Source organism: Canis lupus, chromosome 6, assembly GCF_011100685.1.
Source record: "Canis lupus familiaris isolate Mischka breed German Shepherd chromosome 6, alternate assembly UU_Cfam_GSD_1.0, whole genome shotgun sequence".
NCBI classification, from domain to species: domain Eukaryota; kingdom Metazoa; phylum Chordata; class Mammalia; order Carnivora; family Canidae; genus Canis; species Canis lupus.
Genome location: NC_049227.1, coordinates 1,046,996 through 1,074,514, shown reverse-complemented (window position 1 = coordinate 1,074,514; position 27,519 = coordinate 1,046,996). Strand labels below are relative to the sequence as shown.

The following is a 27,519-nucleotide window of genomic DNA, read 5'->3' as shown; positions in this document are numbered from 1 at the left end:
TATCTAAGTGGAAGCCAAAACTCAAAACCAATGCCAAGCCTCTTAGCTTGAGTTCATTCCTCAACCATGAATGAGGCTAGAACATCCCTATATTGATTAGATTAAGCCCCTTTGCCTGGGTGGCTCAGTCAGTTTAAGCATCTGTCTTTGGCTCAGGGCCTGATTCCAGGGTCCTGGGATCAAGCCACATGTCCTGCTCCCTGCTGAGCAGGAAGTCCACTTCTCTCTCTTCCCTCTCACCCTCTTTTCCTCATGCTCTCTCAAATAAATATAGTCTTAAGTAAAAAAAAAGATTAAGACCGTTTTAGTTCTGTTTTAAGACTGAGTACTTGCGGTAAAACTTTCAGAACAATGGGAATATTAGTGACAGCAAACATCCTTCTCTTGTTCATAATTTTAACTGGAATGTCACTAATGTTTCCTTTTTTGGAATGGTAATGGTAATAATGATGGTTGTGACTTAAATAGGAAAATTCTATAACATGACAATATTAGTAATGAATATTTTCCTAAGATAAAAAACTAAAAATCTAGCTGGAAGAGGGATGGATCATGAAGTCTTATTAATATGGACTTCTGTTCCAAAAGTTTATTCCAGTTATATTTATAGTACATAAAATAGCAATATATTCTTGTTGAGAAGACAGAAACTGGCCACACACAGTATTGAAGCTGACTTAAGAGAAATATAAGCCTCTACCTAAGGCAAGAGTTCATATTTAAAGAATTCAATTAATATGAGATATACAAAGAAATCAATTCAACAACTTAACGATATGTAAGAAATCAAAAGAAGACAGCTTTTATGGGAGGCCGATATGCACGTTTTATTTAACAAATATAGTGTACAATGACTAAAAGAACTGTATATTCCCAGGAGAATTAAGAGTGTGTATACCTGGATTAGCACCTAGAAAGTACATAGAAAAGAACAAAGGAACAAGGGGATCGTCTTCTACAGAAATCGCTTGGGCCTGGGTTTTTAAGTGCAGATTCTCACAGGCATTTGATAGTAACTCACTAGACTCCATGTGAGCTCAGTGATCAGTGACTTAGTTAACTGCTTCACATCTTCAGTGCTTTATGACAACAGGTGTGTTAACCTGATGGATCTTACATGTAAATTTAAGTATAGGATAAAGTTTTATACTCACCCTAGATTTATTCCAAAATACTGCACCAGAAGTTTGTGGTACCCTATTAGGAAGATATTGGGAAAGCAAAGAAACCTTAACTACTTGCGTGATGTGACCTTTTTTCAGAATGGTGCCCTAGAAATTACTCACAAAGTCACAGGTGCACTGGTAATGTGTAGAAATCAGTGACTGGACGGAGGATCATACATGGCATATTTAAGTTATGAAGGGTTCCTTTAGGATTAGAAAAGGTTCCACACTGCCAGTGGCTGTAAAATCTCAATGAATATCGGTTAACTGTACTGTGCATTTAATGCAATATTCTTTGGTTACATTATATTAACCACCAGGAGGATAATTTCCTCACTTAAGAAACAGATCAGTGGTTCTTAACTGGGGATGATTTTGCCACCCTCCCACTCCCAGAAACATTTGGCAATGTCTGGAGATATTCTTTCACAACTGTGGGGGGTGCCACTAGTGTCTAGGGGGTAAAGAAGCCAAGAATACTGCTAAGTATCCTACAATGCACAGGGAAGCCCCCATAACAAAAAATCCTCAGCCCCCGAATGTCAGTAGTATTGAGGTTGAGAAACTCTGAAATAAGTTTATATGACATGTGTCTGGGTTGTCCGTCAAGTCAAAAATATGCTACAGAGGCAGAAAGGCACCTGTGCACGTGAGGGGTCTGAGAGACAACTCCCCCCCCCCCCCCCAAAAAAAAATGGCTCTCATCAGTGGAGTCCTATTCATTCCTTTCTTCTGATCCAGACCCAGGACCAGCTCCTTTACAAAGAACTCTATATAGATTTCCTGAATGAGTGGAGGAAAAAGGTGCAAGAAGCATGGTTCAAAGTCTTCAAATGACTATCCTGAATAGTAACTTTATGTGACCTAAAAATTATTCTGAACCTCAATGGTGTCACAGTCTCTGACTGTACAGAACCTAAATCAAGACTAACATATTGTTAAAGATGGAGGCAACATTTTAAGGGAAGTATGTCTAAACACTTCTAGATTCATTTAAGTGGGGCAAACCAAATAAAATGGAGTTAAAGGCAAACATTCAATATACTTCATTTTAAACTAAACAAATTAACACATGAAATGCCATGCACAGCAGACACCATTCCTTTTTTTGTTTTACATATTTACAATTTTACATATTTACTTATCAATATATCTTCTATCTTTTACAATTATAAAATTATTTCAAAGTGTAGAATAGTGGTACCATTGAATTCCCTTAAACATATATTTTGTAGCATTCATTTGTTTTATCCTTTAAAGGCAATTATTTACCCAAATCCAAACCACAGTGAATGCCACAGAGGAAGCACATAGGAAAATCATGGAGAAAAAAATAGATTTAGACAAAACTTTCAATAAACCTGAAATGAATCTATTTCAGTTAACTCAAATAAATAGTATTTTATTATTTACTATGCTTCCCCTGCCAGGAAAAACAAAACAAACAAAACAATCCCCACAAACTGTACCTTTAAAAATGCTCTGACATTTATAAGCAATTAAGTTATAGTCTAGATCCCAATTATGGACTATAATAAGGGCTAGCTACAATTTAGGCTCAAATAAATACTATCCACGTAAATTTTTATCATCCTGCATAAACTTGAGGTTGCAATGGTGGAGGAAGTTTATCGTTTTCAACATTTTCAGAGTCAATAGCTGCTAAAGATTGATTTGGGGGCTTAATTTCAAGCGGGTATTTCTCAACAATGTCTTGTACCTCTTTTGCAATTCCATCCGTCCATTCTATTAGGTCTTTTTCAAGTTTTTTTGCTTCACTCATGATCCTTTCTTGCCGTTCATTCAACTGAGACAGAAGATCCAAGTTCTTATACATTTGCTTAACCCCTAAGCAGGCATCAGGAGACCAATTCTCAGATTCTTGCTTCCTGGGAGAAGTCTGGCCAGACATGTATCGATCAAAATCTTCTTGACTTAAATTCAAAGACTGAGCATCTAATTTCTCAATGAAAGCCACAGCACAGCACTACAAAAAAAACCAGAATGTTATTTACTATAGTTATATGAGGAAAGCTACAAATATTCAAATATATATATTTAAATCCTTTTATTATGGTGAATTTAAAATGGAATCAAAAGTAGACGAAACAGTCTAATGACCCACACTGGACTTCAGCTTCAAAAATTATCAACTCATAGCCAATCATGTTTCCTTTATAATCTCATCTGAAACAATACATTTCTTCCTTAAAAAAAAAAAAGAAAAGCCAAATTGCCAATTGCCATTGAGTCTGTCTAAAATTCAGTCCTCTCCTTGGGCTATTCAAAGGTCCAGGGATCTTGTACAGAGTGAAATACTAGAGAAGGCATCTTAGGTGTTTGTTATACATGGGCTACTACAGAGCTTCATGTGGACAAAAAATGAATTATTCCTCAACCTTGGAGGCTCTTTGTGTCCCTGACACGTTGCAAGGAAGAGGAATCACTGCTGTGGCCAGGAACTCTGGGGAACATGTGCCATACAGCCATTCTTTCTCAAGGTCTAGCCCACCTCACAGTGCTCACTCAAGGCATGGTAGCTACTGGGCGCATTTTCCGGGACCGGTGTGGCACACAGACTTCTGGTCCTTGGGGGACTTTTGGTCCTTTAACATCAAATAGTTTAAAGAATAAACTCTGAAATCAGGCAACCTGAGTTGTCACCTCTGTCACATGACAGCCTAAGAGTTTGTGAACCTAGGAAAGTTACCTATGCTCTCTGAGGTTTCTGCATCTGTAAAACAGGAAATACCATCCAGATTTCTAGTGAGAATTCAACAGCCCAGCACATGCAACATGCTTATTAGCTCACAGGTCAGCAACAGGCAATGAATAAATGGGAGCAATTATTAATAAAGAAATCCTGGGGCAAATGCTCAGTTGAACAAACAGACACCTGTTAGCTATACTTTCTTATACTGGTTTAATCTTTCTACAAGGAAGATCGGTATTCATGTTTTTATTTTTTATTTATTCATTTTTATCTGTATTTTTTAAGTAATCTCCATACCCAACATGGAGCTCAAACCCATAACCCCGAGATCAAGAGTTCACATATTCCATTGACTGAGGCAACCAGCTGCCCCTCACATTAAAAAAAAAAAAAAAAATGTGCATTTTCACAAGGCATGCAATATAAACGAGGAAAACAGGCAGCTCTCAGAATTTCTTCTGAGAAACTCATTCCCAGGATCCTTCATTATTGCTCAAAAAAAGTGAATCACTTTAAGGAATATTTAGCAAATCTACTACACCTGACTGACCCTTCCACACAGGCTTGCACTGTGTCTATGGAGGTGTTGCAGAGGAGGAATCTAAGATGATTCTAACATTCCTGGCATGGATATATGCTATTGCCACAAGTGGAAAGAGTACATATCAGAAAAGAGAAAATCATTTGATGGGGAAACAGTTTCAGTTTTGAACAAATTAAATTTGAGGCATAATAAATAACTGGAAGTGGAGTTCAGTCTGATGGCAAAACAGGTGACACAAGCCTGTACATCATCACTGTACAGGTGACAGCAGAGCTGAGACCAGAGGAGACAGCCTAGGGAGAGAAATGCAGAGGACAGAACCCTAGGGAATAACACAATTCAAGAGGAAGTAGAGGACATAAAGCCTACAAAGAGACAAGGAAGGAGTAGAATTGTGAAATCCAAAAGACATAGGAAGTTCTAGAACAAAGGAGTTATCAAAAGTGTTAAAAGAAGTAAGAAAAGACTGAGAGTTTTCATGGGATTTGACAACTGGCAGATTTTTCACTTTTGTTAGAGCAGTTTCACTGAAGCACAGGAGTAGAAGCCAGACTCTGAATCAGACAAGAAGATGGAGAAATAAGGTGCAAACATAGTTAAGGCTGCAGGTCAAGGCTCTGGGAAGTGGCAGGAAGCGGTGAACCAGCAGCCTCCATTGCTGACCATGAGGGCTACCCTCAAACACCTCCTGGTCCTGCTCATTTCTTCTACTACCAGTCATGTCTCCATCCCATACTTCTCAGGGATTTTCAGATCATCTAATGTTCCCTAGATTAGGAAGTAAATCCAAAAGGCTCTTCTCTAGCAGTCAAGAACATGTTTCAATTATGTTAAGAAATGAGTACTTCGGGGCACCTGGGGGCTCAGTGGTTGAGCATTGGCCTTCGGCTCAGGTCGTGATCCCAGGATCCTGGTTCGAGTCCTCTATCAGGTTCCCTGTAGGGAACCTGCTTCTCCCTCTGCCTATGTCTCTGTCCCTCTCTCTCTGTGTCTCTCATGAATAAATAATTAAAATATTAAAAAATAAATAAAAAAAGAAATTAGTACTTCAGGGGTACCTGGGTGGCTCAGTTGGTTAAGAACCTGCCTTCGACTCAGGTCATGATCTCAGGGTCCTTGGATCAAGTCCCGTGTCAGGCTCCCTGCTCAGTAGTGAGTCTGCTTGTCCCTCTCCCTCTGCCTGTTCATGCTCTCTCTCTCTCAAATAAATAATAAATACAATCTTTAAAAAAAAAAAGAAATGAGTACTTCAGTCACTTAAACTTTTTTGGGAAGTATAGTTTAAACGACCATGTGTTTGGAAGGATGATAAATACTGCAAATAATGGGAGGATCCCTGGGTGGCTCAGTGGTTTGGCAACTGCCTTTGGCCCGGGGCACAATCCTGGAGTTCCGGGATCGAGTCCCGCATCAGGCTCCCGGCATGAAGCCTGCTTCTCCCTCTGCCTGTGTCTCTGCCTCTCTCTCTCTCTCTCTCTCTCTGTCTACCATAAACAAACAAATAAATAAATAAATCTTAAAAAAAAAATACCGCAAATAATGGAGAAAGCATTGTTCTGAAAAAGAGCATTCCTGGGATGGGTTAAATGGGTGATGGATATTAAGGAGGGCACTTGAGGGGATCCCTGGGTGGCGCAGCGGTTTGGCGCCTGCCTTTGGCCCAGGGCGCGATCCTGGAGACCCGGGATCGAATCCCACATCGGGCTCCCGGTGCATGGAACCTGCTTCTCCCTCTGCCTGTGTCTCTGCCTCTCTCTCTCTCTCTCTGTGACTATCATAAATAAATAAAAATTAAAAAAAAATATTAAGGAGGGCACTTGAGATGAGCACCAGGTATTGTATGTAAGTGATGAATCATTACATTCTACTCCTGGAACTAATATTACACTGTATGTTAACTAACTAGAATTTAAATAAAAACTTGAAAAAAGGAAAAGAGCTCTCCAAAGTCGAGCAGCTGAACCCCAATGGTTGAGGGTGATGAATGACAGGTCCAGGTTTTGAGGGACTGGAAGCTTATATACTTTTGGGAACCCATTTAAAGGAAAACACAATACAAAATTAGGTACAAAGGTGAATACATATTTAGGATGTAAAAACAAATCATAACAAATTTCTGGACGTCTTAGAGATTCAAGTACCATCTATTTAGACAATTTACTAGAAACGCTTCCTTATGTAACATTAGCTTTCTTTCCCTATTACCCTATACAACTTCCAACATAGGAAAGAAAGCACAGAGGGTGTTTTGAGGCTTAAATTCACTAGTAAACCTAGTCTACAGCAAACAGACCAAAGTGTAGTCGTCAGTAAAAGAAAGTACTCAGCCTTACTACTTAGACATATATACTGTAATCCTGTCTTGCCTAGGATCAATTAGCACTGTTAACAGTACTTGAAAATCATTTCACATGCTCTAAGCTGACCCTTTTAAAATCTCAGTATTCAGTTCTAAGAGATCACTTATAGTAATAAAACAAAAAATAATTCTTAAGTCCTTTAAGAAAAAAATAAAAATCCATGATCTGATTCATTCATGGTTAAACAACCCAACTAAGTGAATGGCCCTTTTACCCAGGACCTAGGAGAGCGATGGCCAACAAGCAGCAGAGATCCTCCACATGGCTATCACGTTTTCCATACGAGTACCACAATTTCTGGTCGAGTACTGAGAGGTGAGGAATTTGCATGGTCACGTGTGCTATGTGACACCAAGCAAGCATTCTCAGCTCAACTCAGAGGCATTAAACAGTCACTAGACCGTAAGTGATCTGTTACATCCCTAAAATAAGTACTTTCATTGGTTCTTCTCTGTAATTCCAAGAAATCAAATATTTACCAGATTGGTGAAATAGTAGCCATCCTCTCCAGTCATCAATCGGCTTGGGTTGCAGAAGCGGGTGATATACTGGATATTGGACTGAAGACGTGGGGGGTTGCCCTTCAAAACAATGTAGATGAGAGTTGGTAAAAAGTCATCGGCTGAGGCTGGCTCATTCTTGGTGATCTTAATAGCATTGAAGATGTGCTTGCTACACTTGGTGATGCAGGCCAACTTATCTCGAGGTACACGCTTTGAATCCATTTCAATGATATCTATAAAGCAGAAAAGACACTGCTTCCAATGAGAAACAATTCCATAAAAGAAGCATTAGAATAATCATTTTTTAATCTATCGAGTTACAGCGGTACCCTCGCTAACCCCTTCTATGGCAGATAATTTAATATATAAAAAATCTGGGCAGCCCCGGTGGTTTAGCGCCGCTTTCAGTCCAGGGCCTGATCCTGGAGACCCAGGATCGAGTCCCATGTCAGGCTCCATGCAGGGAGCCTGCTTCTCCCTCTGCCTGTGTCTCTGCCTCTGCCTCTTTCTCTGTGTGTCTCTCATGAATAAATAAAATCTTAAAAAAAATCTGACCACAAAAAAACATAAGCACTAGCTCATTCTTTCAGGATGCATGACCATGAACCAAACACTATGTGCATTATTTCTGTGCTCCATGAGCCTATTTCTTTTTCATCTTTTCATCCCTACTACTGGGAAGGGAACTGGCGTTGAGAGAAGTTTGATAATTTGCCTAAAATTATATAGACAGTAAGTGACAGTGGGAGGATTTGAAATCCAATCTGACTCTATTAAAAATCAATGCTTTTAATCACAATGATAAACTCCTCATGAGCTCGTTGAATAATTACAAAGAGTTTTTCCTGATTCTCTTCCTCTAGTACCCTGTTAAAGTCAGTTTAGAAAGCATACTGCTTTTTGGAAAAGTGGGTACAATACAAAGCATCACTGTATTGGATATCAAACTACAGCTGCTGAAATCTATCCACATATAGGTAGGTCAGAGCAGCCAGTCCCCATGGCATATAAATCCTCAACAGCTATAAACATCTACAGCACCTTTATGACATTTATACCTACTAGTTAGCACAGAGGATAGAGCAGGGTATAAAATTTAATCTCATAAATACCATTCATTTCCCTGAGAGAAAAATTACTTCATTGTCTCTAACGACCACCAAGTGGTGGGCTCTTATAAATGCACTCCCTATGTCACAAAGACTAGGGAGTAATAGGGAATAGTTGTCAGCACCACTAGAACCACACAAGAAGGAGGGAATGTGCCCTCCAATGTGCGTTTCTGCTTGCAATCTGGAGCAACGTGAAAGAAACAACTGAGGCAGGTTAATTTGACAGCAATTTCTGGCCAATAGCGGGAATAAGAGTTTCCAATTCAGACAGGATGGTGGTGCACACCGGAGTTCTTTCTGCTCCCAGCTCCCATCCCTGAAGTCGGTGCCCAGGGGACCACCAGCCATGGAAGAGCAGGTGGGGGGTGGGGGGCAGAGACATAGGACAGTGTGGAGGCCAGATTTTAATTTATTAATGTTTTCATTCCCTGTACCCACACGTCTGTCATGTGCTTTTGCTTATTTTATAGCTTAGTTCCTTCAATCTTTTAATTATGGGTTGTAATTATTGTTAATATATCTTAGCCTACTTTTTCTATTTGAGTAGAACATATTACAAAAAAGATTTGGGGGAAGACTTTTTTTTAAAACCTTTTTTTACTACTTTAATTTATCCTATTTAGCTTCCTACCTTTTATTATTGGTTTTTATTCTTTATTTTAAACTTTTAGCCACTTTCCCATTAATGTTTATTCTTTTATCTGGAACCATGTGTTGCTGCCAATGTCAAGAGGGAGAGCCTAGAGTGTAAAAAGGAAGAGAAGGGGGATGCCTGGGGGGCTCAGCGGTTGGGCACCTGCCTTTGGCTCAGGGCGTGATTCCAGGATCTGGGATCGAGTCCCACATTGGGCTCCCTGCGGGGAGCGTGCTTCTCCCTCTGCCTGTGTCTGTCTCTGCGTCTCTCTCTGTCTCTCATGAATAAATAAATCTTTAAAAAAAAAAAAAAGAAAAGAAGGGAAGGAAAAAAGGAGTAAGCATGGGGGGTGGAGATTCCTCCCACACTCTTTGTTCTACAGTGACCCTTCCCCTTCCTAGCATCCTTTAAGCCTGAAAGAAGTTTTTAGGGGGGAACTCCCCAGCACACTGCTGGACTCCCCAGCACACCGCTCTAAAGCGTAAACGAGGGGATCTGGGAGAAAATAACAGAACAGGAAACTCATAACTGTATTAATTCTTCTACTATTTCCCACCCTAGTCTGTCTATTATTTACTTTTCACAGCCCTCAGACACCTGAATTGTGTTTGCGTTCAAGGTTTTTATGTGTAATCAGTAGGAAAGACGGGCTGAGTGTGGGCACTCCATCTTGGCAGGAGTCTAGTTTTATCTTTAATGAAGTTTTGAAAACAAAGTAGGCTACACCTGTTGGTCATGATTTCTCAATCTTGGCACTAATGATATTTTAGATAGGATCATCCTTTTTGTAGGAGACTGTCCTGTCCTGCAGGATGTTTAATTGCATTCCTGGCCTCCACCTACTAGATGACAGATGTCAAATGAAATGGAAAATGCCTCATTCAGTGTATTTATCAACAAAACTGACAGTGCTGATTAGTAGTAACACATGGGATGATTTAGAGAAATTTAACTGATGTCTCCATTTTTAAGACTACTGTTACAGACTATACTCTCTGGTTGCTCCTGTACTTAGGCTAACAATTTTAGATTAGGAAGAAAGTAATCATACAGCCTTGTGTAATCATACACAAAATGTATCTGCACTTGGATTGGCAAGATATGGGGGCTAAGACAAGAAAGAGTAGGAAGGCTTTTAAATTTTTGTGGTCAAATTCCCACTATCAAAGAATCTCCTCAAATTCTTTTTTTTAAAATTATATTAATAAACTGTTGATATACTGAAATCCTCTTAATTCTGTTTTTGTTTTTCATTTGAGACACACACACACAGAGGACAAGCAGGGGAGCAGCAGAGGGAGAGGAAAAAGCAGGCTCTCTGCTGAGCAGGGAGCCCGAAGCAGGGCTCAATCCCAGGACCCTGGGATCATGACCTGAGCCAAAGGCAGACGCCCCAACTGACTGAACCACCCTGGCACCCTCTCTTAGTTCTATTTTTAAGCAAACAATGGTCTGACTCTTGTAGTTTCTGGTTTTACAAGGTCTATCCTATGGCATTTCAAAAAAGAGTCTGGGACATAAATTCCTATGAATTACTTAAACATAAACCAGTTAGTCTTGAACTTGGCCAGAGTCTTCAGAAAAAAAAACAACACAAGTACAAGGCCCCATATTCAGGCTTCTCATCTTTATTCTCCTATGAAGTTCCCAGAGCAAAAGGCAGGAGTGAGAGTGGGCTTTGACCCAGAGCAGTCAATTCATGAAACCTACAACACAGCCTTGCAGAAAAGCTCTGAACAACAAAGATAACAGTATTTAGCTAGGCCAGTTAGACTCTACTAGTGGAATTACAGAGAATAATTCATTTAATAACAGGAGTTAAAAAAGCAAAGATATACAAAGAGAAGCAGAACCTGAGAGAGTGGAAGAATCATCTTAATAATAGTCCCTAGAAGGCCCTGTGAGAGTCCTGCTTCCTTTCCTACTTGACAGTATCTTAAGCAAACCCTCATTTCTTCCTCTAGTTCTTATAACCAAAGGAGCCTACCTGATGGCTTGCCCCCAGCCAATGCTAACAGCAACTGATCAACTTTCTTTCTCAGAATTTCATTAACAACTCTAAATAGGCAAGTTTTTCCAACTCTTCTTAATAAAAAAGAACCTGACCAAGGTTGGATACCTTCTCTAGTAGGAAGAATTTGTTTTGATTCTTTTTTATTTTTTGTAACTTTCATGGTATACTTCTGCTGGGCTAGTCCTATGAATAAGAAATAGAAACTTTATTAGGTGCCTAGACCTGTCCAGGATGTGGAGCCACATCAGTTCAGGGTACTTCATTTCCATCTTGAGCAAACCAAAAAAATAATCCAAAGCACATCTCTAACAACCAATTAGAGAGATATTATTTTAGTATATACCTGTAGCATGGAGATTACCTTGCCCCATCAAATCTCTTCCTCTCTCCAAAATTATTTTGAATATATAAATGTAACTGAGTTTTAAGAAATTTGCCCTAGCTGGGGTGTCTGGGTGGCTCAGTTGGTTAAGCGTCCAACTCTTGACTTCGGCTCAGGTCATAATCTCAATCCCTACTGTTGGGTTCTGCACTCGGCATGGAGGCTGCTGGAGATTCTCTCTCTCCCTCTTTCTGCCCCTCCTCTCCCTTCCCCCTGCCCCCATCACTACTCTTTCAAAAAAGAAAGAAAATAAGGAAAAGAAAAGAAAGAAAAGAAAGAAAAGAAAAGAAAAGAAAAGAAAAGAAAAGAAAAGAAAAGAAAAGAAAAGAAAAGAAAAGAAAAGAAATCTGCCCTAACTGCATTTAACCTTAGTTTAGTTCAATGCCCCAAGAAATAAGAGACCCAGGTCACAGAAAGTAAAGAAATGTAGTTCACCTACTAAAATAAATGCTTCAAATTCAGAAAACTAGCACACTTACAAATTGCTTTTACTGCATTTCAATATGTCTTTGGCAGTCTGCATTTTAGGTACTTTACTATCTCTATGGTATGGACTTATGTTAACTTCAAGGGAGAAACATCCAGATAAAAAAGCTCTCTGTTCACTGACCTGTGATTGCTTTCACCACCATATCAGATACTTCTGAAATTTCTTCATTAACAGGGACACAAAGCATCTGAGGTGTAACCCAGTGCAGGGCTCTACAAAGAGGGAGAGACAATAAAAAAAAAAAAAATTCCAAGAACGGGCAGTCATTTGTCTGTCATTTCTTCCTTCAGTGAAGGGGAAATACAGGCACCACTGACGAATGAGGCAATCCTAGGCCCCACCACATTGCGCATGAACATCTCAGGAGCTCAGGGGAAGTGACCAGAATTCTAAAATGAGGCTTCTCTTCTGCATTTATCACAAGAAAAGCAGAAGACAATTATACTGGTTGAAATGAGATTATACTGAGGCTGAAAGATATCTGAGACTGAAGATTTGAGAACTGCGGCTCCTTTCTTCATTGTACAACACCATAATGTCCGTTTAGGTTCTGCCCTCAACTTCTGAGGCACACCAGAGGTGGCAGGAGATCAACGAGCATGTGTCACTGCAGTCTGAATCCCTGAATTTCCTGGTCACACCCTAGCTTCACAGAAGAGATTCTTGCCTGATGAATGCTCTCACCCTGTACATCAATCCAAAGTCCATCTAGTTCCTCCTGGCTCCATCTGCCACCTTCTCAAAACCAACTCTTCGCTTCTGGTGTGACACTATCAAGAAGAGATCTACTAATGACCAGCCTCACTGTTTGGGAATCCTGTTTGGACTCCTAAGCCCCCTCCTCCAGGAGCACCTTACCACAACCAGCCTTGGACCCATGCCCATATTCAGATAGCCTATTTTCTAAAGGTTTCATTGCCACTGGAATACAGAGCCCTGGGGCTCACTCTACCGCCCAGGGAAGATGGAGTGCTTTGGGAAGTGTTATCAATCCCGTGTGAGTGGGAAGATGTGATCAAAGGAACAGCTAAATAATGAGCACCTCTAGTAGGGAGGAGGAATAATGACACCTACTGCTTTCACATGGATATTTACAGCTTCTTGCCTGACAAGACTGTTAATGAAGTGAGAAAATAATGAAATTTCCTCCTGTTCCTTGGAAATTTTGGAGATTTGAAACAATCTCAAACATCAGATCGGCTTCTTTTCTAAAGCTGCTTAGACTCAGATGGATAAGCAGGAAGGTGATTTCAGCCCTTTTCTTCTATCAATTTACCATAGTCCTTTTCCGTTTGGCATCATGAAGAAGATTAGATGCTCAGGGTGGTGGGTACCTTTGCTGGGTTTTTTGCTGTCAAGGTTTGAAATGCAAGGGCCGTGTTTTCCCACAATGTGTTCTCTTGATGGTAGAGAGTAAATACAAAACAAAGCAAAACAACTAACCTGATCCTCTTCTGAATAGCGAGATCTTTCTTCTCATCATCGGTAGTTTCTGGACAGAACACATATTTATAGAGACGAGTCATGATGTACTTTTCAATCTGATCCATTATCTTTTCAACTCTTTCTGGAGGCACTGAAATATCCAAATGGACACAAAAGCTCAAGAGAAGGATGGACAGTTTAAATTAAGAGTAAGTTTTCACAGCTTTTCCTACATAGCAAAAAACTAATTTACTAGTGATACATTAAATATATCAAGAAACAAAAGCTTAAGATGTTACATTAAAAAAATACCGTTTAAAAAACTTACAACTTTTGGGACTGTTTTTTTTACAGAATCACTGCTTCTAACTGTAACTGTTTTGGCAGTGGGAAGATCTCAGCAGGGGTCCCTCCCCACGGCTACATCAGAGGAGCACTTGAAATTCCCAAGACTGAGAATGATGGCAACTCACTCTTTCATTTTCCTGAGGTTTACTAAACAACCTTGGAGCTTTTAGAGATGAACAGGTAGAGCTTATTTCTCAGATATACATATATGCTAAGGATATCCTAACGCCCAACATCAGGGGAAGTCAAATTCAAGAAAAAAATCTCTAAAAACCTACAGCTCTAAGTCAGTGATTGTCAATTTTTTTTCCACTCCCCACCCATCTGAGGAATACATGATGACGAAAAATGACTTACCAAAATGGTGATCCAAGACGGGCATTTCGTTTAGAAACCCCTAAGGGGTTTTAATCGACTCTGCCCCTTACCCCTAATGGAATGATTAAACATTGTGCAATAAATTACCCAACTGCTGTGATTATCTTGGAGTGATACACATGGTGGTGGTATTCAAAGGCCCTCTAAGGGTAAGACCAGTTACCAGAATGTCAATGGAGGTGTTTATAGGACAGAGTTGGCAAACCAGCCAGGCCATCAGATAAACAGAGAAAGTACTAAGAGACAAAGCAGTCCGATTCTGTATAATACTAGCAACCCTTTTATGGCTGGCTAACAAAACATTACCTTTTCCACGAGTCTGCATTCTTTCAGCCACATTCTGGTAAAAATCCTGAGTACACTCTGACTGTTCCTCAATGCTTAAATCCTGAAACAAAGGGACAAAGAGGCTGAAGAAAGATTATGCATAAATCTGAAGCTGAAGAAAGATTATGCATAAAGCTCTAAATTTTACAAAGTTTCTAAAACCCACTTCTTAACTGGTGCTAATCTCAAAAAAACCTACCAATTATATTAACTCTGCAGAGAAGAAAAACCAATCCTTTAATGTTATTTATAACATCCCATGACCTCTTACTTCTTTTTGCTATATATATACACATATATATTCTTACAAGGATATAATGCATATTTTGATAATTTACACATTTATGTACATTTTTATTTATCTGACCTATTTAATCATTTCTGGTGGCTTTTTCACATTCCATTATATTAAATGATTTATTTAACCAATCTCTACCACTGTACATTTGTGTTCCTTCTCTTTTTTTTTTTTTTCACTATTATGCACTACAGCTATAAATAATTATGTGAACTGTTTCTCTTGGGTTATTTCTTTGTGATATATTTTCAAGAGTGACATTAATATGGGCACCTGGTGTCTCAGTGGTTGAGCGTCTGCCTTTGGCTCAGGTCATGATCCTAGGGTCCTAGGATCAAGTCCCATATTGGGCTCCCCACAGGGATCTTGCTTCTCCCTCTGCCTGTGTCTCTGCCTCTCTCTGTGTCTCTCATGAGTAAATCAATAAAATCTTTAAAAAAAAAAGTGACATTAACAGTTTAATAAATACGAACAACTTTATAGCTCTCAGTATCTACTGCAAGATACAATCCTCAGAAACTCCAATGTCCAGCCATTAACTATGTATGTGTGTTTATTTTTCCATGGCCCCTACAACAATGAGCTTTATAATGTTCCTTTGCGTTTATTGATTATATACGTATAATGTGTACATTTATTCTCTATTTTCTTCTAAAGAATAAAGTCTAAGTAAAATAAAACTACAATTCAGCATCTAAAACTACAATTCATCTATTCAACTGAATAGATGATAAAAAAAAAACATGGAGTGAAACAAAATGGAGGAACAACACAAATGTGGTCCTTGAAGATACAGAAATTAGTTGAATCAGCCCATATATATTTATCTGTAACTAAACTTTCTAAGCAATCATCACTAAGACAAAAATAGTCACATAATTGGATGTCCAAAATGTAAAGTGAACTAACTCTCCAGGTGAAATTCTAACACCAAACCCCAAAATTTCTCCCAAGGATTCTCATAACTGTTAAGTATAGCTGCTCTCCCCAACTCTGATCTTTCTTGCTTTTCAATCTATCCTGCACACCACAGTCATCTCAGATTCAGATCTGGACACAAAATCAGATTATTGTCAGAGTGTCACACCTCCAATGGTTGTCCATGAGACAGATGCTGAAGCCTGCACTCAGCACCACCTTCCATCCTCCTTCTTGCTTACCCTTCCAGGTGACCAATTTCCTGAGGGTCTGTTTTTAGTTGCCGCACCTCTCTAACATTATAAAGTTATTCTCTGTATTACTTTTGCTGCCCTCCAGTCTTTCAAATGCTGTCCAAGGAAGGCTCTGTTCACACCTTCACCTCTTCTAAGACGTAATCCTTCATCCCCTTAGTCAAAGTAACTTTGTGGGTTTCACAGGACTTACAGAGCACTTTGAGAACCCTGATAGCAGATCTTTTTGTTTTCTTAGCTAGTTTTTTATATAAGAGCCATTTGGTTGCAGCACCTGGGTGGCTCAGTGGTGAGCATCTGCGTGCGGCACCTGGGTGGCTCAGTGGGTGAGCTCAGGCCATGATCCGGGGTCCTGGGATGGAGTCCTACCCTGCGAGGATCCTGCTTCTCCCTCTGCCTATGTCTCTGCCTCTCATGAATAAATAAATAAAATCTTATTTTTTTTAAAGAGCCATTTTACTGAATTAAAATCAAGCCCTGGGCAGCCCGGGTGGCTCAGCGGTTTAGCGCCGCCTTGGGCCCGGGGCCTGATCCTGGGGACCCGGGATCGAGTCCCACGTCGGGCTCCCTGCATGGAGCCTGCTTCTCCCTCTGCCTGTGTCTCTGCCTCTCTCTCTCTCTTTGTCTCTCATGAATAAATAAAATAAAATCTTAAAAAATAAAATAAAATAAAATCAAGCCCTTGTCTAGTAAAAACGCAGTACGAAGCAAATTTTATACATTTTGAAATGTTAAGCTTTTATTTATATTCACCACAATTTCCCAGTGCTGGTTTCCACTTTATCTTTTATTTTTCATTACACAGCTTTAAAAAAAGTTAATATCACTAAACTTTTCCTTGGTCCTTAAGAACAATTCTTCAACAGTTCAATTGCAGCTTGAAAACTGTTTTAAATTTCTCCACAGAAATAAATATCTCTACAGTTGAAATAAATATCCTGACCTACTTTACTAATTTACTTCTAAGTTTTTCATGTTTAACTATTTGGTGGGAGCGTAAGGTACACAGTATAGAAGACAGACCATAAGTAATCTATTACAAACCTCCTTGTCGTTTTCAGCAGCAGGCAGTAAAAAACAACGCTGTTCCACTGTCCTTCTTGTTTCCCCAGTTGTCATATAACTGGCTCTTGAGAAACTGAATTTATTTCTGGAATCCCTGGTTTATTTCACTGTCCTATAGTTGTGATGTCTTTCATTTTAGGATATATTTTAAAACTGGCCAGATTTAGAAATCTATCCTTCCAAATTCTTGCTCTTTGCTTCACCTCACAAAAAGATTATATATTTGTTTTTTTCTAGAATAAATATAACATTGTAATTTAAATTTTTCTTAGCTAGATCCAAACTTTTAATTCTTTGAATGAATGTCTAGCTTTCCTTATTAGACTGTTTATTACTATTATCTTTAAAAATTTCTATTTTTAGGGACACCTGGGTGGCTGGCTCAGTGGTTGAGCATCTGCCTTCAGCTCAGGGCATGATCCCAGAGTCCCAGGATCAAGTCTCACATTGGGATCCCTGCAGGGTGCCTGCTTCCCTCTGCCTGTCTCTCTCTGCCTCACTCACTCACTCAAATAAATAAATAAACTTTAAAAAATAATAATAAAATATAAAATACTATTTTTAATACTGTGCTAGGTTTTTTAATTTTTTATCACTACCAGGTCATAACTGTAGCCGAATTTTGTGAATTTATCTTGTCATGTTGCTGAATTTACACTTCTATTAGTACACTTGGATTTTCCTGATATCGTTTTTCCTGAATTTTATAGAAATTGCACTTCTACCCACTCTTTTTTTTTTTTTTTTAATTTTTATTTATTTATGATAGTCACACAGAGAGAGAGAGAGAGAGAGAGAGGGGCAGAGACACAGGCAGAGGGAGAAGCAGGCTCCATGCACCGGGAGCCCGACGTGGGAATCGATCCCGGGTCTCCAGGATCGCGCCCTGGGCCAAAGGCAGGCGCTAAACCGCTGCGCCACCCAGGGATCCCACTTCTACCCACTCTAAAAGCACTTGCTGCATGATTAGAATTGCCAGCCAATGTATCAGACAGGGTATAAAAAAATTAATAAAAAGCTCTGAGAGCATTCAACTTGAATGGGAAGACTGAATGCAAGTAATTATAATATTCTATGAAAATTAGGGATCCCTGGGTGGCGCAGCGGTTTGGCGCCTGCCTTTGGCCCAGGGCGCGATCCTGGCGACCCGGAATCAAATCCCACGTCGGGCTCCCGGTGCATGGAGCCTGCTTCTCCCTCTGCCTATGTCTCTGTCTCTCTCTTTCTCTCTCTGTGACTATCATAAATAAATAAAAATTTAAAAAAAATTCTATGAAAATTATTAGCCAGAAAAACAAAGTGCCACAGAGCATACGGTAAATCTTTTACTTATCTTTCTTATTCCATCTATTTTCCAACAATCTTCTCTAAATAGGTATGGGTAGTAGCAGTAAGTATTCTTGTTTTATACTAATATGTATGTGAGACAGTAGTGATGTTTCTAGTAATGCTCACAAGAAAGAATGTCTCCTTCATGCTTTGTGGTGTAAGGTCCAGCAGATCCATTGCTATTCTGTGAGAAAAGTCCTGACCCTACCCACCCACTCCTGCTGCTGCTTCTATATGAGGCAGGATGGGATTCCATCTAAGCATGCTCAGTTTGTACAATACATGGCTTCCCTTTCTGTACTCCTACTTCCCAATGAGACTTCAAGCTTTTGTTTCCTACCTAGCCCTCATCTATCAATCAATGAATTTATATTGTAAATCCTCTAAGCTTCATCCTGGCACTCAATTAGATCACCAGACAAATATATCCATGGGCTAAACAATTTTAAGTTCACGGAGAATATTTCTTCAGAGAGCTCATTTTATTATTATTTTTAAAAGATTTTATTTATTTATTCATGAGAGACACAGAGAGAAGGAGGTAGAGACACAGGCAGAGGGAGAAGCAGGCTCCATGCAGGGAGCCCAACGTAGGACTCAACTCCAGATCTCCAGGATCACACCCTGGGCTGAAGGTGGCGCTAAACCACTGAGCCACCCTGGCTGCCCCAAAGAGCTTATTTTTAATACTATGCCTGGACTTTCATGTGGGTAAATCATAAGCAGCAGCTACATGAAGAATGTGTCCATAAGAACATGTTTATAAATTCCAAATACCATCTAATTATCCTCTTCTCTTATTCTTACTTTAAATCACTTTCTAAATCTTTTCAAATCCTTTCAAGTAAGTGGAATGGGGGAAAAACAAATTAAGGGGAGTGGGTTTAAATAAACAAAAGGACTATCATTATGGAGTTTATGAGATGAGACTGTAACAAACTTTATTTTTATGATATGGGGGATTCACTTAGCATTTTAACATAATATTTCTTTTTCCTTTATGATGCTATAATTTTTCTTGTGATTCTTTCAGTTTATGTACCTTCCACAATAGATTATCTATTCTTTCCATCCACTTAAGTACCTCAGATATGATTACTTTTCATTTGCACCAAATCTCAATACTTAGAACAAACTACACTGATTCTTAGGATTATTATTAGTACTGACTTCTAACAAAAACACTATGACCTTTTAAAGGCCTAAATAGCCCCTTTTACTAGTGGTAATGAATCACCTATTCCTCCTCTCACTCTACACAATCATCACAATTCTGTTACTATTCAGACAATGTCTTTTTGTATTTCTATTTCTATTGCACAGACTTTACACTTCACTACAGTATTTTACAATTTAAAATAACTCCCCTGGGATACCTGAGTGGCTCAGCGGTTGAGTGTCTGCCTTTAGCTCAAGTTGTGATCCCAGGGTTCTGGGATCAAGTCCCACCCACATCAAGCTCCCTCCCCACAGTGAGCCTGCTTCTCTCTCTGCCTAGGTCTCTGCCTTGCTCTCTGTGTCTCTCAAGAATAAATAAAAATAAAATCTTTAAAAAATAAATAAAATAAAATAACTCCCCTGCCAATTTGTCCTCTTACCCTGTTTTAGATTCTTTATAGGACTTATCATGTTGTATTACACATCTATTTATTATCTATTTTTTCCACTAAAATGTGAGCTCCATTAGGGCACTGTTGATCACTATATCCCCGGTGCCCAAAACGGCCATGCCTACGGCTAGTGCTCAATTAGTTGAATGAAAGAAGAAATAACTGTGACCATTTTTCATTGCTCCTCCCTTTTTAATACTGTAAAAATACTGGGAGACAATTCTACACAGATTTCTTCTATTTCCACATATCTTGTGTGGAGAGCCACAGCTGCCTTTGTTCTGCACTATCGTTTCAAGGACAGTTGTACAGAACTATCCTTGGAAGACAAGAGATAGTGCCTCCTTCAAGTAAAAGGGTAGATTGTCTACTGTCCAGAATAATAAAAATAATGTTTACATGTGAGGCAGAGGTCAGGGAAGCTTACTGCCCAATATAAAAGATTCTCTTATCTAACTTTACTCACCGCATGCACAGCCATTTCCCGGTTTTTGCATGCCTTGTAGAACTGACACTCCAGGAATTTGGTACAAATGCTGAAATACTTTGGATACGGCTATCACTGTGAGTAATAATCTGGCTTTCTTTTCTGCCAGCATCCATGAAATGATGGCAGGCTAATTTATTAACTTCCAAGTAGAGAAAAACACAGATCCTTCACAGTTACTGTTAAAGGAGCTAAGTGACAGGAGGTTTGTGTCAGTAAACTTTTAGGTTCTACAAAGTTTCAAAATGTTTTTTTCAGTTTTCTAAGAAAAATCACAGTCTAGCCATATTAATGAGCCTCTTTCCTCAAGTATTTTTAAACTATTGCCTGGGATTATCTTTTCTATAATGTCTACGTGTAAAGTCATCTTTCTTTTTTCCTAAAATTTTTTCCTTTGTAGTTTGATGGTGGATGAATTTCTTATATGCTTATATACTGACAGGTACTTTCCTAATTGTCTGGTTGAAATTTTTTTTTTCCCCAACCTGTTTTGAGCCTTTGACTCTTTCCTTAATTGTATTTTCTCTGTTGTTCATCTGGAACTCTCATCTTTAGAATTTGGAATTCCATGTTTTGTTTTCTGGTTTGGTTTTCTTTTGCACTGTAGTTAACAGTTTGATTTATTTAGGTATGAGGTTTTATGTCCATTACTCTTTTTAAATTGCTAGTTCCTTTTGCCTTCAATTATATATCTTTAAGAAAAACAAACACATTAGGGCCTTAATCCACACACTACAGTGAGATGCAGAAGAACCAAGAACCACAGTGCAGCCAGGCACAGCCTAGTAACCACAAAGAATTCCCAAAGACACTGTATTCACTTAAGGTACTTTGATGTCACCAGAGTTTGAGCCAATATAGCTTATTCATGACACCCTGGAGCTCTAGGAGTGTCCCACTGGCCTCTCCTCTAGATATATGAAACTATTAAACATGGAATCCTAAAAATCAATGACTCCTGAATTAGAGTTCATTAATCCCGTTGTGTGTTTAGTCACTTGGGTTTTCCAACAAGGTTTGGGAAAAGATCAAAGTACTTATAGATAAGAAAAGATGAGCCAGCCTTTCAAGAGTTATAGAAGCTAGTTAGAGGCAGTTAAGCTTCTTTCACCACACCCACCAGGGCAGGTCTTGGTGTAAGCCCACAAGCTTGTACCTCACCTGTGCCAGCTCTTCCCCTTCAACAAGAATGCAGAACAAAGCCTCACAAACTCAGACTTGGCTCAGTTTGAAGCACTGCTCGCTCAATTCGAGTAAGCTGTGCTTTCTGAACACCTTCTGAATGCGGACTTCAGTCAATATGAGGCTTTTCTACAGGTTTACAGGGTTGTCATCTTTAATTTCTTCTTTTGCACACATTGTGTTGCTTTCTCCAAAATACCTGCAACGTCTAGCAAGTCCTTGCAGATTTCCTAAATATCATATAATTTTGCCTCCTCCACCATTTTCGGCTCCTCTGCAGGAAGTTCTTGGTATCTGTCAAACCTCACTTTTATTTTTCCATAGGCTCTTCTAGTTGCTCTTCTAACTTGACCTTCTCTGCCATAAGTATCTTCTCTGTAGAGGAAGTATCTCTCTTCTGTTCTATTTTGACCCATGTCCTCTCTTCCATTCTAGCCACTGTTCTTTTGTTTTTCAGCTGTACACAACAGGAGAGGGACTGAGAGTCAATGCCAAAGTTCGGAGCCTATCTTGCCAGCCTTATCCACTGAGCCATCATGGATTTAAATTTTCTCTCACATATCATTGTATTCTTCTACATATGTTCTTATTCTATTCATTCATAACTTTCAATATAGTTATCAACTCAACTTATCATTTTTTTTAATCTTTTTTTTTTAAGATTGTATTTATTTATTCATAGACACACAGAGAGAGAGAGAGAGAGAGGCAGAGACACAGGCAGAGGGAGAAGCAGGCTCCACGCAGGGAGCCCGATGTGGGACTCGATCCCGGGTCTCCAGGATCACACCCCAGGCTGCAGGCGGCGCCAAACCACTGCGCCACCGGGGCTGCCCTCAACTTTTTATCTTTTAGTTCTTATGATGTACAGATTGTACCAGCTCAGATGTTTTCCTATTGTTTTGTCACGTCATTTCTCATCCTTTGTGCTTCTAATTTTAAAATTGGGTCCTGGGTTATTCCGCTATCCCTATTCCTCAAGTTTTTTACCACAATTAAAGCCTATTTTTTTAAAATTTTATGTATTTATTAATGAGAGAGAGAGAGAGAGAGGGCAGAGACACAGGCAGAGGGAGAAGCAGGCTCCATGCAGGGAGCCCAACATGGGACTCCATCCTGGGACTCCAGGATTACACCCTGGGCCGAGGGCAGGCGCTAAACCACTGAGCCACCCAGGGATCCCCCTAAAGCCTATTTTCTTAATTATCGTTTCGTTGTTTTGGATACATGCTTCTGCTCTCCTAACAGTAATTACATAGCAGAGCAAACTACTCCTTGTGTATACATATGATTTACAATAGTGAAGTCATTTATTTTTTACTTTTTGTTTTTATTTTTAAAAAGATTTTATTTATTTATTCATGAGAGACACAGAGAGAGAGAGAGAGAGGCAGAGACACATGCAGAAGGAGAAGCAGGCTCCATGCTGGGAGCCCAATGTGGGATTCGATCCCGGGTCACCAGGATCACGCCTTGGGTTGAAGGCGGCACTAAACCGCTGAGCCACCCAGGCTGCCCAAGTTTTATTTATTCATGAGAGACACAGAGAGAGAGGAAGAGACACAGGCAGAGGGAGAAGCAGGCTCTCTGCAAGGAGCCCGATGTGGGACTTGATCCCGGATCCCGGGATCATGCCCTGAGCCGAATGCAGACACTCAACTGCTGAGCCACCCAGGCGTTCTGTGAAGTCATTTTAAAGCATAGAAGGACATCTATTTTTCTATTTATTCTGAGAAAGAGAAGGTAAATGAAGATATAGCCATATTTTACTATAATTTTCTTCTCCTTGTTCAGGTTTAGAAAAAGTTTTTCAAGAGAATATAGGAAAAATCTTAAGTTTATATAACGTATTAGAATTTCACAGAATGAATGGCTCGGAAAAGAACAATGATAGTAGCAAAAGGTCTACATTGTGTTTGACTGCTTCTTTAGTAAGGAAAAAAGCATATATGAATGACTGCTAATAAAGGAATCTTTTTTTATTTTTTATTTTTTTTATTTTTTTTTAAATATTTTTTTAAATTTTTATTTATTTATGATAGTCACAGAGAGAGAGAGGCAGAGACACAGGCAGAGGGAGAAGCAGGCTCCATGCACCGGGAGCCTGATGTGGGATTCGATCCCGGGTCTCCAGGATCGCGCCCTGGGCCAAAGGCAGGCGCCAAACCGCTGCGCCACCCAGGGATCCCTAAAGGAATCTTTTTTTAAAAATTGCATTGAAGGGGGGGCATCTGGGTGGTGCAGATGGTTAAGCACCTGGCTCTTGGTTTCAACTCAGCTCGTGATCTCAGGGTTTTGAGATCGAGCCCTGCATCAAGTTCTGCACTCAGCACAGAGTCCACTTGAGTTTCTCTCTTTTCTTGTGCCCCTCCCCCACTCTCTTGCTCTCTAAAACAAATAAATAAGATTTATTTAGATAAATAAGATTTATTTTAAAAGACTGCATTGACAAACACAAAATTCACTTACTAAAAAGCTTTAATTTGGGTGCCTGGGTGGCTCAGTCGGTTAAGTGTCTATGTTTGGCTCAGGTCATGATCCCAGGGTCCTGGGTTCAAGTCCTGTATTGGTCTCCTTGCTCAGCAGGGAGTCTGCTTCTCCCTCTTACTCCTTCCCCTGCTCATGCGCTCTCTCTCAAATAAATAAAAAAAGAAACCTTTAAAAAAAAAGAGTAGGGTACACTTTAAGACTAGGGGAGTGTTTCTGAAGGATTTATTAATAATTAACAAGGGTAGGATTTAAACAATTTGGGCAGCAAAAGAATCTTTTTGATTTAACTGCAGTCTGGTGTGTGTGTGTGTGTGTGTGTGTGTGTGTGTGTGTTTAAGATTTTATTTATTTATTCATGAGAGAGACAGAGAGAGAGAGAGGCAGAGACTCAGGTAGAGGGAGAAACAGGCTCCATGCAGGGAGCCCGACGTGGGACTTGATCCCGGGTCTCCAGGATTACGCCATGGGCTAAACCGCTGAGCCACCTGGGCTGCCCTTTTGTGTGTGTTTTGAAAACGTTTTCATACAAATAAACTTGTAGGAAAAAGTTTATTTTTTGGCAGGGATCTCTTTAAGTTAGAAAATAGGGTTTTCTAGTAATAACGGGAAAGGTTAACATCTAGCTGGGTCTCTATACTAATTTAAAATTACCCTAGACACATAAGGTTTTGTCCAAAATGACAAATGAAACCTATACATCAAAAAAAAAAAAAAAAAAAAAAAAGAAACCTATACATCCCTCATTTCATTGGTGACCATATACATCCTAGAATCCATGGTCACTCTTAGGCCTATTTAAAGCTTGGTTCTTACAGTAAAATTCTTAAATTCCAGTTGTTTTTGTGATAAGTTTAAAAAAAACTAAACCTTGTAAGGTTTGCCATCAGCCCCCCATCAGCCATCTTCTCAGTAAAACCTAAATTTTTGCTATGATGACTTCTAAGAAGAGGAAAGTCTGATAACAACATAAATACAAATGATTTTGTGTTAATGATGTAGCTGCTTATCTTGTTTGCAATAAAAATCTCTTATTCTAAAGAACATTAAAAGGAACTATAAGAAATGCATATTTTAATATTAAGTAGCTAGTAAGATTAATCGAAAAGAAAAAATGGCAAAAATAAACAGATTTAGAAGAGTCTGAGCAAATAACAACATTTGTTGAACGGAAAAGCATCACGCTGCATTACTGCAGTTTGTATGAATTATGTAGGGGCTGAATGAAATTTCAGCCCAAAGAGATACCTTTCTGGAATGAGCAAATTGAAAAAAAAAAAGTCTGAATACAGATTGCTGTTTCATGACAAAGATAAAATGGCTGAAAGGGGGATCCCTGAGTGGCTCAGTGGTTTGGCGCCTGCCTTCGGCCCAGGGCATGATCCTGGAGTTCTGGGATCGAGTGCCACATCGGGCTCCCTGCGTGGAGTCTGCTTCTCCCTCTGCCTGTGTCTCTGCTAACTCTCTGTCTCTGTCTCTGTGTCTCTTATGAATAAATAAATAAAATCTAAAAAAAATGGCTGAAAAAACCCCAACCTTTCTAGTGTAGTTCTGTAAATATGTTATTTCCTAGATTTGACTCATATGTGGAAAAGGCTGCTTACCATTGGCTACACTAGGATTGGAGAAAACAGAAATGCAGTAGAAAAAGATATGGACAAGAGTAACTCAGTGTTCTGTATCACAGAAATTTTGGGAAGACTACTACTGTGGGATGCAGTAGAATTACATTTGGAGTGCCTGGGTGGCTCAGTCAGTTAAGTGTCTGCCTTCATTTGGCTCAGGTCATGATCTCGGGGGTCCTGGGATTGAGCTCTGAGTTACGTTCCCTGCTCAGCAGGGAGTGTGTTTCTCCTTGCCCTCTGCCCCTCTCACTATTTGTGCTCTGTCTCTCTCTTAAAGAAATACAATCTTAAAAAAAAAAAAAAAAAATTACCAGTTAATGCCAATGTCAACAGGGTGGGCTCAAACATATAAGTTTTCATATTGTGCAGGTCACTAGAATAAGATGACTTAGAAAGTCTACTTAGTGTGAATAACATTAAGTTAGGGTTTTCGAGTCTTAAGCCTAAGTTAAGGTTTTGAGTTTTGGTGAACTGAGTAGAGAGAGTAGAACCTTTCATTATGACACACTTCATTATCTCAGCAACTATCCAGAAGGGCTTCTTCAGGGACATTTCAGTTTAACAAATATCTGTTCATTATCAGGTATGCACCAGGTATTGTGCGAGATGCCAAACACACATGTATAAGACTTGGCCACTCAGCCACAGAACATTTAGGGCTAGAGCAGAAATGGAAAACAGGCTGCATGATGGCTCTTCAAATGCAAGGAATCTGAAGCCCTATCCAGTTCTCCTTTTTTTTGGTTTCCTATCCAGTTTTCTGATATCAATTAGTGATGCCTTTAAAAGTTAGGCATAATGGTATCTGCACCAGTTAACTACCTTTATACTTTAGTGTACTGATTTAAAAGTCAACTAAATTATTACAGAACAAGAGCACATTATAGTTCTGAGCAAAAGAAAAATGAATAAATCGGTTCTGATGAGCTGATAAATGAGCTGACTGGTTTTCTAAAATATAGCATCAGAGTATATGTGCTATATGTACTGTAGTATATATGCCAAAACAGTATAGATATCTGGTAAACATTCTGTATGGGCTAAAGAATAAATAACTACAAAGCCTTAGTTTTTACTTCTGGTTAAAAAGTGAAAGTTGTACACCACATGAGCTCTGATGTTTCCCTACTGAGGAAGTCTATCATTGCTTCTAACTCAAAACATCAATGATCTATGCTTTCTTTAAATGTTACTGTTTACAAATACTTTAGGAAAAAAAAAAAAAACCAACAACAGGGCTGCTTACTTATTCTCAGTGTATCTACACACCAAAAAACAAGAAAGAAAGCTTCTTTTCTCCTTTACTAAAACTGAATTCCATATCTAAAAAGTATTTTGGCAGAAGATGACTGCTTATTAGCCTAGTGTTCCTGACTACAGCTGGAATACAGCCAAGCAGTTCATCACCTTGCTGCTTTATTTATTCCCTCTCTCTCTCTCTCTCTTTTTTTTTTAATTATTTATTTATTTATGATAGTCACACAGAGAGAGAGAGAGAGAGGCAGAGACATAGGCAGAGGGAGAAGCAGGCTCCATGCATCAGGAGCCTGACGTGGGATTCGATCCCGGGTCTCCAGGATCACGCCCTGGGCCAAAGGCAGGTGCTAAACCGCTGTGCCACCCAGGGATCCCTCTCTTTTTTTTTTTTTTTTTAAGACTTTCTCACTTTACAGAAGGGGATTTTAGAGTTAATTCTGAGTTTAACAGGTGAAGAACATTACAAATAAAATTGATGATTGTTTACAAAAATGAGTCCCTTTACAAGTAGTCTTATGAATTATTGCAACTAAATTACAGTTTAGAAATTATGGGTTAAATACACACATGTGGAAGGCACAAGTTCTAGTTTTGACACTGGCAGAATGTGG

The 27,519-nt window shown here is 39.3% G+C and overlaps 1 protein-coding gene and 1 pseudogene across 5 annotated transcripts in view; both read right to left on the bottom strand.

Annotated features, from left to right (window-relative positions):
- Window positions 1–801: 801 nt before the first annotated feature.
- Window positions 802–27,519, bottom strand: part of RABGEF1 (RAB guanine nucleotide exchange factor 1) — a 68,008-nt gene continuing 41,290 nt past the window's right edge. For 4 of the 5 annotated variants that reach the window (XM_038538997.1, XM_038538998.1, XM_038538996.1 and 1 more), the window contains 5 exons: window positions 14,376–14,457; window positions 13,362–13,494; window positions 12,039–12,130; window positions 7,263–7,519; window positions 802–3,153 (listed from right to left, as the gene is read on the bottom strand). In XM_038538997.1, coding sequence (XP_038394925.1) covers window positions 2,755–3,153; window positions 7,263–7,519; window positions 12,039–12,130; window positions 13,362–13,494; window positions 14,376–14,457 — 963 coding nt within the window. In that variant the 3' untranslated portion in view covers window positions 802–2,754. Of the gene's footprint in view, window positions 3,154–7,262; window positions 7,520–12,038; window positions 12,131–13,361; window positions 13,495–14,375; window positions 14,458–21,518; window positions 21,693–27,519 lie in introns of those variants that run through there. The other variant, XM_038538999.1, reaches the window with a different exon arrangement.
- On the bottom strand, window positions 19,722–26,011 carry LOC111096541 (annotated as a pseudogene).